The 8,839-nt window shown below is 55.9% G+C and overlaps 1 protein-coding gene across 6 annotated transcripts; it reads left to right on the top strand.

Annotated features, from left to right (window-relative positions):
• The first annotated feature begins 791 nt into the window (after positions 1-791).
• On the top strand, positions 792-8,182 carry LOC149915164 (zinc finger CCCH domain-containing protein 11A-like). 6 transcript variants are annotated; one of them, XM_090123554.1, is made up of 9 exons: positions 793-2,576; positions 3,935-4,706; positions 5,048-5,255; positions 5,893-6,016; positions 6,494-6,556; positions 6,808-6,894; positions 7,184-7,522; positions 7,829-7,905; positions 8,027-8,182. In XM_090123554.1, exons 3-9 carry the CDS (start codon positions 5,202-5,204, stop codon positions 8,081-8,083), a joined length of 801 nt encoding a protein of 266 aa, XP_089979680.1. In that variant the 5' UTR covers positions 793-2,576; positions 3,935-4,706; positions 5,048-5,201; the 3' UTR covers positions 8,084-8,182. The 6 variants fall into 6 exon arrangements, with proteins under 6 accessions (XP_089979679.1, XP_089979678.1, XP_089979682.1 ...); XM_090123555.1 differs by having other exon boundaries at positions 794-2,354; XM_090123553.1 differs by having other exon boundaries at positions 792-4,706; positions 5,140-5,255.
• The last annotated feature ends 657 nt before the right edge of the window (positions 8,183-8,839 follow it).

Raw genomic sequence — 8,839 nt, 5'->3', positions numbered from 1 at the left:
ACTCCCACACCTTCCTCTCCCCAGCCCGGCTCGGCTCCTCGCAGGCTGCAGACACTGCTGAGGCACTCGCGCTCCAGGCCGTCATCTTCTTCCCGTGCTGCCGGACCGCTCTCTGCAGGGCTGCGCTGAGCTCCTGCTGCTGCACCAGAACCGAAGCTCCCGTGCTGACGGACGGCGGAGCTTCGTGCCGGCACCCACAGCACGCGGCCCCCGGGCTGCTGGCGGCACGGCAGGATGCTCCCGTCCCCGCCTCCCTCCCACCGCCCCTCGGCTCCGGCATCCTCCCGTTATCCGCCTGAGGAAACGAAGGCCCCGCACAGGGCTCTGGACGGGCTGACCGACGGCTGATGCCAACGGAACGACGTTCAACACCGCCACGCGCCGGTCCCGCACTTCGGTCACGACGACCCGAGGCATCTCTGCAGGCCGGGGGCAGAGCGGCTGGAAGGCCGCGCGGAGGAAAAGGATCCGGGGGCGCGGGCCCCGGGGCCCCGGAAGCGGAGCGGGCGCGCGGCGCGGGGCAGCGCCGCGGGCAGCCGGGCCTGGGCCACGCGGGACGCGCGCGGTGATGACGCAATGACGGCGCGACCGCGGGCGCAAACGACCCCGCCGAGAGCGCCCGCCCCGTTCCGCGGGCCGACCAATAGGAGAGCGGGAGAGGCGGGGCCGAGCGCGGGCTCTCCGCCAATGGCGGCCGCGGGATTCCGTGCCGGGAAAGCGGCGCTCCGCCGCCCCGCGTCCCCGCCGCCGCCCGCCCCGCGCCTCGGGGCCCCGTCCGTCCCGCGTCAGAACGGAGCCGTCCTCCGGAGTCGGCGTCGCGGCGGGGCGCCGCCGGCTGAGAACCGGCGGCTGACTGCGAGCGGCGGGACGCCCGGTGTCCGGGAGCGGCTCCTGGCCGAGCCGGGCAGCCCCGAAAGAGAGGGACCGACCCCGCCGATCGAGACGCGTTCGAGCCCGGCAGAGTCGGGCGGCCGCCTTCGGTTCCGGCTCGGCTCGGCTCGGCTCGAACGGTCAGCAGCGCCGTGCTGAGCCGCTGCCCCGCGGGCGGAGGACTCGACTGCCGTTTTCTGTATTCACGTCTGTCCGAGAAGAAAGCTGGCGGTGCTGGCGCTGACCAGGGAGAGGGAGGCCGGGGGCCGGAAAGCTCTCGGGCTGCGGCTCCAGGGCAGGCAGAGGAAGTCACGGCGCCGGTGACATCAGCCGGGCTGCTGGGACCTGCGGTGCTGTCACGCTGCGTTTCCGTGACGACGGCGGGCTCTCCCCGAGGAGCCGAGGGCAGCTTTGCTGCTGAGTTCGTTACCCGACGAAGCCCGACGCGGGGGGGCTGGGCAGACAGTCTTGCCAAAGAGGCCCGTGCTACAGCAAGATTGACAGCACGACGCCTTTTGTTCCCCTTGAGCCCTGGCCAGGCTTCGGGGCGAAAACCAAGAGGAGAAAGAGGGCAGCGGCTGTTCCCCCGGACTGCTCCGTACATTGGTTTACTCTGTGCTAGAAAGGCTGGAGCTGCTTGCAGCGGCTCTGGATGCCTCACTCGTGGGATGGATGCATTGCTGTGCAACTTCCCCATGGCTGGGAGGGGTTCTTCAGATCCTCCCTGCAAACGGGGCTCCCCAGTGACTGCGGATCTGGCTGATGGTAAAGTGCTGGGGCTATTGGTCGTGGATCTTTCTTCACCACTGTGTTCACGTGGCAATGAGTAGGCCCACTGCCTTGCTTATTCCCTTTACTGCTAAGCTTCTCTTTTGGCTATAGACGCTGCCAATATTACTGTTGGTTTTATTTTGTCATAGGCAGTAAAATAAGCCTATCCCAAAGACGTTGGTGTCTTTGTTGCAGCTGTTGAGCCCACCGATTGGCACAACAGCATTAACACATGATGGGCACGTAACTTGGACATCAGGAACGTGACTTCAAAGGCTTCAAAGCATCGGGAATGTCTCCGTTGGAGAGAGACTGAGAGGTTTGGGCTTGTTGAGCCCGGAGAACAGAAGGCTCATGGGAGACCGTGTGGCTGCCTTTCAGTACACGGGGCCTCACAGATCACCCTTGCTGAGGGTGAGCACTATTCCCTCATCGAGGATATTGATGAAGATGTTGAACAAGACCGGACCCAGCACCAACCCCTGAGGAACACCGCTGGTTACAGGTCTCCAACCGGACTCTGCACCGCCAACGACGACCCTCTGCACTCTGCCAGTCAGCCAGTTCTCAACCCACCTCACTGTCCACTCATCTGTCCACACTTCCTCAGCTTTGTCATAAGGATGTTGTGGGAGACGGTATCAAATGCCTTGCTGAAAGGCTACATGCACTACATCCACCCAGCCAGTGACAACATCATAGAAGGCTACCAGGTTGGTCAAGCATGCCCTCCCCCTGGTGAACCCTTGCTGATTACTCCTGATAACCTCCTTTTCTTCCAGTTGTCTGGAGATGGCATCCAGCACAAGCTGTTCCATCACCTTTCCAGGGACAGAGGTGTGCCCAGGTGGCCAAGAGGGCCAACAGCATCTTGCATTAGAAATAGCGTGGCCAGCAGGAGCAGGGAGGGAATCATCCCCCTGTACTCAGCCCTGGTGAGGCCACGCATTGAGCACTGTGTTCAGTTTTGGGCCGCTCACTACAAAAAGACATTGAGGCCCTGGAACATGTCCAGAGAAGGGCAACAAAGCTGGTGTGGGGTCCGGAGCACAGGCCTTACGAGGAGCAGCTGAAGGAGTTGGGGTTGTTTAGTCTGGAAAAGAGGAGGCTCAGAGGAGACCTCATTGCAATCTACAACTTCCTGAATGGAGGCTGTGATGAAGAGGGGTTTGGCTTCTTCTCAGAGGCAACAAACAGGACCCGAGCAAATGGCCATAAGTTGTACCAGAGGAGGTTTAGGTTAGACATAAGGAAGAACTTGTTCTCTCAGAGAGCAGCCAGGCACTGGAATGGCTGCCCAGGGAGGTGGTGGAGTCGCCGTCCCTGGCAGTGTTCAAGAGGCATCTGGATTAGGAGTTACAGGATATGGTTTAGTGCTTGTGGTAGCAATGGTGATGGAAGGATGGTTTTTTCTCCTTTCCTTTTTCTTCTTTTCCTCCCTTCCTTTCCTTTTTTTCCTTTTTTCATTTTGTTTTCTGTTTTCCATCTTTTCTTTCCCTCTCCCCTTTTCTTTCCCTCTCCCCTTTTCTTTCCCTCTCCCCTTTTCTTTCCCTCTCCCCTTTTCTTTCCCTCTCCCCTTTTCTTTCCCTCTCCCCTTTTCTTTCCCTCTCCCCTTTTCTTTCCCTCTCCCCTTTTCTTTCCCTCTCCCCTTTTCTTTCCCTCTCCCCTTTTCTTTCCCTCTCCCCTTTTCTTTCCCTCTCCCCTTTTCTTTCCCTCTCCCCTTTTCTTTCCCTCTCCCCTTTTCTTTCCCTCTCCCCTTTTCTTTCCCTCTCCCCTTTTCTTTCCGTCTCTTTTCATCTCTTTCCCTTTCTTTCCTTTTTTCATTTCTTTTGATTCATTTTGTTTAGTACTTTCTTACTTTTCATCTTTTAGATTCCTTTCTAAAAGAAAAGATAGAATGGGAGACAATAATTAAAGAAACAAAACCTGCTTTGAAAGCCATGGGGCCGGATGGATTGAACCTTGGGGTGCTGAGGGGGTTGGCAGACGTGGCTGCCAAGCCGCTCTCCATCATCCTTCAGCAGTCCTGGCTAATTGGGTATGTGTCCTGGCTGTCCCTGAACGTGTTTAAAGAGCTCTGGATGTGGTGCTCAGGGACATGATTGAGTGGTGGGTTGTTAGAGTTAGGGAAGTATGGTCAGGTTGCGGTTGGACTCGATGATCTTTCAGGTCTTTTCCAACCTGATCCATTCTATGATTCTATGGATTTAACAGCAGCGTTCTTGTGGGAGCTGCATTGAAACTTGCAGTGTCTCTGGGTCCCCAGAATTACTTTCTCCAAGCTGATTCGTAGGTGCTGGCACTTCTTTAAAGCAAGAGCAGCTGCTGATGGGAGGAAGGTAGTTCCGGCTCATGAGCTCCGCAGCATCTCCCAGGATGGTACCAGAGGAGGCAGGAATGATGTTGCAGAAGATGAGAAGCTCCCCAGCAGGAAGCCAGAAACCCTGCGGGAGAGTCAGAGCACGTGTGGATGCCCAGGAGGTAATGCAGCCCCAGTATTTGAGAAGCGCGTGGCCATGGAGCTGCGGCCCAAGAACAGAGCTATTCCGCCTTTGCAGAATAGCTGGCATCCCAAGAAGGACTCGTCTATCCTTGTAAAAAGCAGGGGGAGGGCACGTCCAAATGCTTGCTGGTTGCTTGGGAGCTCAAATCCTCCAAGCTGGAGGCAGCCTGGGGGTAACATCTCCTTGGTCCGATCGTGCAGCACCTGAGCAAGAACTGGCTGCACGAGGGTCATCTTAATTTCTCTGTTCTTTTACTTAAATAAACCCGTTGGGAGACCGTGGTGTTGGTTTCCTAAAATTTGGATCTGGGAGGTGAGCACGCCCTTTGCTTATGATGGAAGCACAGAAGTGATGCGGGCACTCGCTGAGGTCACAGTCATCGCCGAGGTGGGAGCGTTTGTGGCACAGCTGGTGAGCAGAGCTGGTGCTCTGGTGAGCGTGCTGCACGCAGAGACTGAGCTGTGAGCTTTCCTTGAGAGATCACCCTGCGAGAGCCCGTCGGAAGCACCGCTGCGGCGTGTGCGTGAGCTGGGCACAGCTCAGGCTGAGCAGGCCGAGCAGGTGAGCTGGGTTTGGTGCTGGGTGGTTGCCGGGAGGTGTCTCAGCAGGAAAGCTGGGCTGGGGTGGGCACGCTGCATCAGCCCTCGTCCTGGCTGGCGGTGAGACAGAGGGAGTTTTCTTCAGGACAGCAACACCAGCCATGTGCTTCAAGGCGCGTAACTATTGAGGAGATGGAGAACGCTTGCTGTCAGAAATCATGGCAGCTGTACAGGAGCTGGGTGTATTTTGGGGACAGTCCTTGTAACCAGCTGGTTTCGAGACATTGCCCTGCCCGAGAGTCTAAACTGCACAGCAGAAGAATGCTGGGAAAATGCTTCTTCCTCACTGTTTTTCACTTGCAGGTTCTTTCCTTAGGGTTCCTTTTTCCTTTCCAAAAGGAGATTTTGGGGATCGAGGCACTTGAAGAGAGAGTGAAGCCAGCTCTTTCCAACAGTGCGGGCAGTCCCTGTGGAGAGGACCCCGGGAACTTGAGCTTCCCCTGAGACATTCCCCAGCATGTCTCAGCAGGGAGACGGACGCAGTTACCATCGCTGCTTTGCGCGTGGAAAGGTATGGCTGGGTTTCTTTCGCTTGGGTTTCTCCTTTCTCTGGTTTTGGAGGGGAAGGGGTGAAGCAGGGGGAGCCCTGCTGGTCCTTTGTTAGCTCAGTAAGCGGCTGGGTTGTGCACTTGCAGCAACAGGACAGCATTGCCAGGCTCCTTAACCTGCTGGGGCAGGGTGGGAGCAGAGAGCGGGCACTGCCCTCCTGCCAGCTGTGCCTGGTTATGGTTTGCCAGCTGCCCTGGGTTTCTGCTGAGAAGTTTGTTCTAGCTGCCTGCAGTAGTAAAGGGTGGGGAAGAAATAGTGGTGAAGAGCTAAGGCTGTGTACGGTAATTTTGCATGGGTTGAACTGTGGCACCTGAAGTCACTGTTTCCCTCGGAATAATGCTGGTGTTTGCAGGTGTGTTGGTTTAACCCCCCGAAGTGATGTCTGAGAGCGCCCGTCTTCTCCACCTGAACGATGAGAAAGCTGGATATGCCCAGAAATTGCAGCGCGTGCAGATGTTGTGAATGCGCTCCCAAATGTTTCCGTTAGTGATAACTAACGTCTCAGCACTCTGATACCCATCTCTGGCACCATCTGGAACACTGCATCTCTTTGCAAACGTTGGGTGCCCATTTCCATGGCCCTTTATTTCTCTCCTCAGAAGCAGCGCGGCACAGTTCCCTGTGCTAGGGAGCAGCACCCAGCAGGCTGCCAGAGATCCAACAGCGCCTTGCAGCGCACAGAGGGACGCGATGGGGACGGACCATCCTTAGCACCACGCAAAAGTGAGTCTCTGCAGTCCTCTGTCATGAAGTATGGAAGAATGCATTTTAAGTATTACTTCTGAGCGGTGCAGCACTGCAGGGATGTCCGGTAACCATGGTGGAAGCATTAGAGAGGCCAACAGCAACAGATGGCAGCAGTGAGACAGAAGTGTGTGTGTAAGTGGTGGTGCTCAGAGCTGAGTGCATTCCCTGTAGGGACAAAAAATCCGTGCCTCGACTTTTGCAGCTGATAGCGTTTTGTGTGCTGACGCAGCTTTGCTCTGCAGCATGCAGAGCTGTCAGGCAGACTGGGGTTCCTCTGCTGCCACCTGAGCGGGAATGAGAGCAGTAGTGCTTTGTGCAAGCGCACTGCAGTTTAAAGATCAGTTTCTGTTCTGGCTGTAGAAGAGTGTCTTTTGGTTTTTGTGGTGGACGTGGGCTAACAGGACAGTGCTGCTCCTGGTGTCTGTGAAATCAACACACAATCTGTTGTTGTAGGGACGGAGCCTGCGCGTCCATGGAATGGTGCTGGGCTTGGGGGGAAACGGAAAGCCTCCCCAGGTAAGAAGCTCTTGTGAGCTGTGGTGTGGGTACCTGCCTCTAAATAGGGCTGCATGAAGGGCTGTGTGGGATGGAGGAGAAAAGAAGGGGCACTGCAGATCTGTGCTGACTGCAGAAATGGCACAGCGTTGTAGCAGCAGAAAGGCCAATTGAAGAAACTACGCTTGAGGAGCAGAAGTTTGTGGTTGGCTGTGCTAAAATGCTCCTCCAAAGAGATGCTCTTCATGTCTTTCTTGTTTCCTTTCTGACAGAAGCTGATGCAAGCAGGCTTGCAGTGAAGCGCAGCCTTGCAGGAAGCCAGGGGAGGAGCATGGAGTGTGGCACAGCCCCCAAGAAAGGTACAGACACACAGCAGCATCTGGGTTTGGTGCACTGTCTTTCTAGTTAGGCTTTCTGTCTGTCCTTTCCTGGGACTGCTGTCGTTGCGTGTTGCTTGAGATCTTAATCCCTGGGGATTACAGTTGCCTTTCCTGTCCCAATTGGAAATGGCCCACAGTTCAGCCAAGATCCCAAGGTCCATTGCTGTGAACACTCGAGAGTTCCTAGCATTGTGGCCCATTTTGCAGACCGAAGGCAGTGTGTGACTCTCTTTTAATCTTGCTGCTTCCCCTTGCTTGATTTGAACAGGGAGAGGTGCTGAGCCAAACGGCAAGATGTATGCGAAAGCTCCTCTCCAGGCTCCAGGAGGGCTTCCTGGAACAGCAGGTCCCAGCAGAGGGGAAAGACCTTCCCCTGCAGTTGACAACCACTCCCTCTCCAAGACCATGGCTGCAAGAAAGCGCAAGGGAGTGGAGGAAGAGGAGCAAAAAGCAGAGCTGTGGCCTGCCAAGAAACAAGTGAAGGTGGAGCGCGATGGGGAGAAGGCTCAGAGCCCACATCAGAGCAGAGGCGGTGTGCCAGCTCCAGCAACACACCCTGGGCCTGCCCCAGCGCCGACTGAGCGGTTCCGGACCTCAAAGCGAAGAGGTAGGAAGGTGCTGCAGCTGCCCTGGTGAGGTGCTTCCCTTATCAGGTGCATGGAGTTTGCTTAGGATTTGCTTTGCTTTCTCCTTCTCTCTGCGGAGAGGGGAAAAGAGTAGAAGGCTGCCGAGTCCAATGGCAAGGAAGTGCCAGAAAGTGTAACCCTCTCTTTTCCCATGAAATCCATGACGGCCTTCTGCTTGTCCCACTGGAAATACCCTTCCTTGAGAGGCTTCCTAGCCTGTTTTCATGTACCCATGTTTCTGCGGTTTTGCTGTTGACAAACTGAATTTCTCTCCTCTTTCTCTATAGCAAGACGACAACGACAAAAAGAGAGGAGAGCAGAAATGAAGAAGGCTGCTCTGAGAGCTGCCGCTGCACGTGCAGAGGTGAGTCCTCGGTGAGCACAGACACGGCTCTTGTTGTTCTCTGTCTGTCAGACGTGAAGGGGATTGTAGAATGCTGGGGGAAGCGGTGTCCTACTTTGACGCTCGCTTTCTTTCTTTCCAGTCCTCCACAATGAACAGCCTTGTGGAGATGATGGAGAAGCTGCAGCTGAAGGACTGAGTGGAGGAGCATCAGAAGGCAGCGGCTTCGTGGCAGCAGCCCAACTTGGCACTCTGGTTGCAGTCCATCAATAAACAATTGGAGCTTTGTATTCACAAAGAGCGCACGGCCTGATTTGTCCAGTGGCACTCAGTGAGCTGCTGCACCACCTCCTCGTTATTCCACTCGCGGCGCTGGGTCAGAACTCCCACATCTCCATCAGGGGATGCTGCAGGTTATAGAAGCAATGGATGCACCAGTCCTTGGCCCTGCCCATAAACGCACTGCCTGCAAAGCACGTGCACAGAACTGCGAGTAGCACGGCCTGAGCACAGGCGCGCTGAGTTAGAGAACAGCTGTCTCGAGCTGTCTGAGTTTCTCGGGGCAGCACTGAGCAGAAGTGAGCGTGTGCCCCTCACCCTGCAGGCGTCTCTGTTGGGGGAAGAGAGGCTGATCCCAGAAGGCAGAGGTGTTCTCCTGACTTCTCTGCATTGCTACCTTGCCTCATTGTCCCCCCTCTCTTCAGCCGTTTTGATGCTACTTTTCATCCTTTGGGCAGAGCTTGAGTCACTCTCATCATCGCACAGCTTTGTACTGAGCGGTGTGGAATTTTCTGGCATTGCTCTTAAAAGCCTAGGCTGAAAACTGCAGCGGTGCATGCTTAGTTTACATGGGGACATGGGGGGGGGACATCCCCTAACCCCCATTATCGAAAAATAAACCTTAATTGCAAAAGTGAGGGGTGTCAACCCCCGACCCATGGGAACAAAGTGGTCC

The sequence above is a fragment of the Phasianus colchicus genome, chromosome 23, assembly GCF_987193195.1.
Source record: "Phasianus colchicus chromosome 23, bPhaCol1.hap1.1, whole genome shotgun sequence".
NCBI lineage: Eukaryota > Metazoa > Chordata > Aves > Galliformes > Phasianidae > Phasianus > Phasianus colchicus.
The sequence above is the reverse complement of the archived record's forward strand: the minus strand, read 5'-3'. Positions and strand labels throughout refer to the sequence as shown.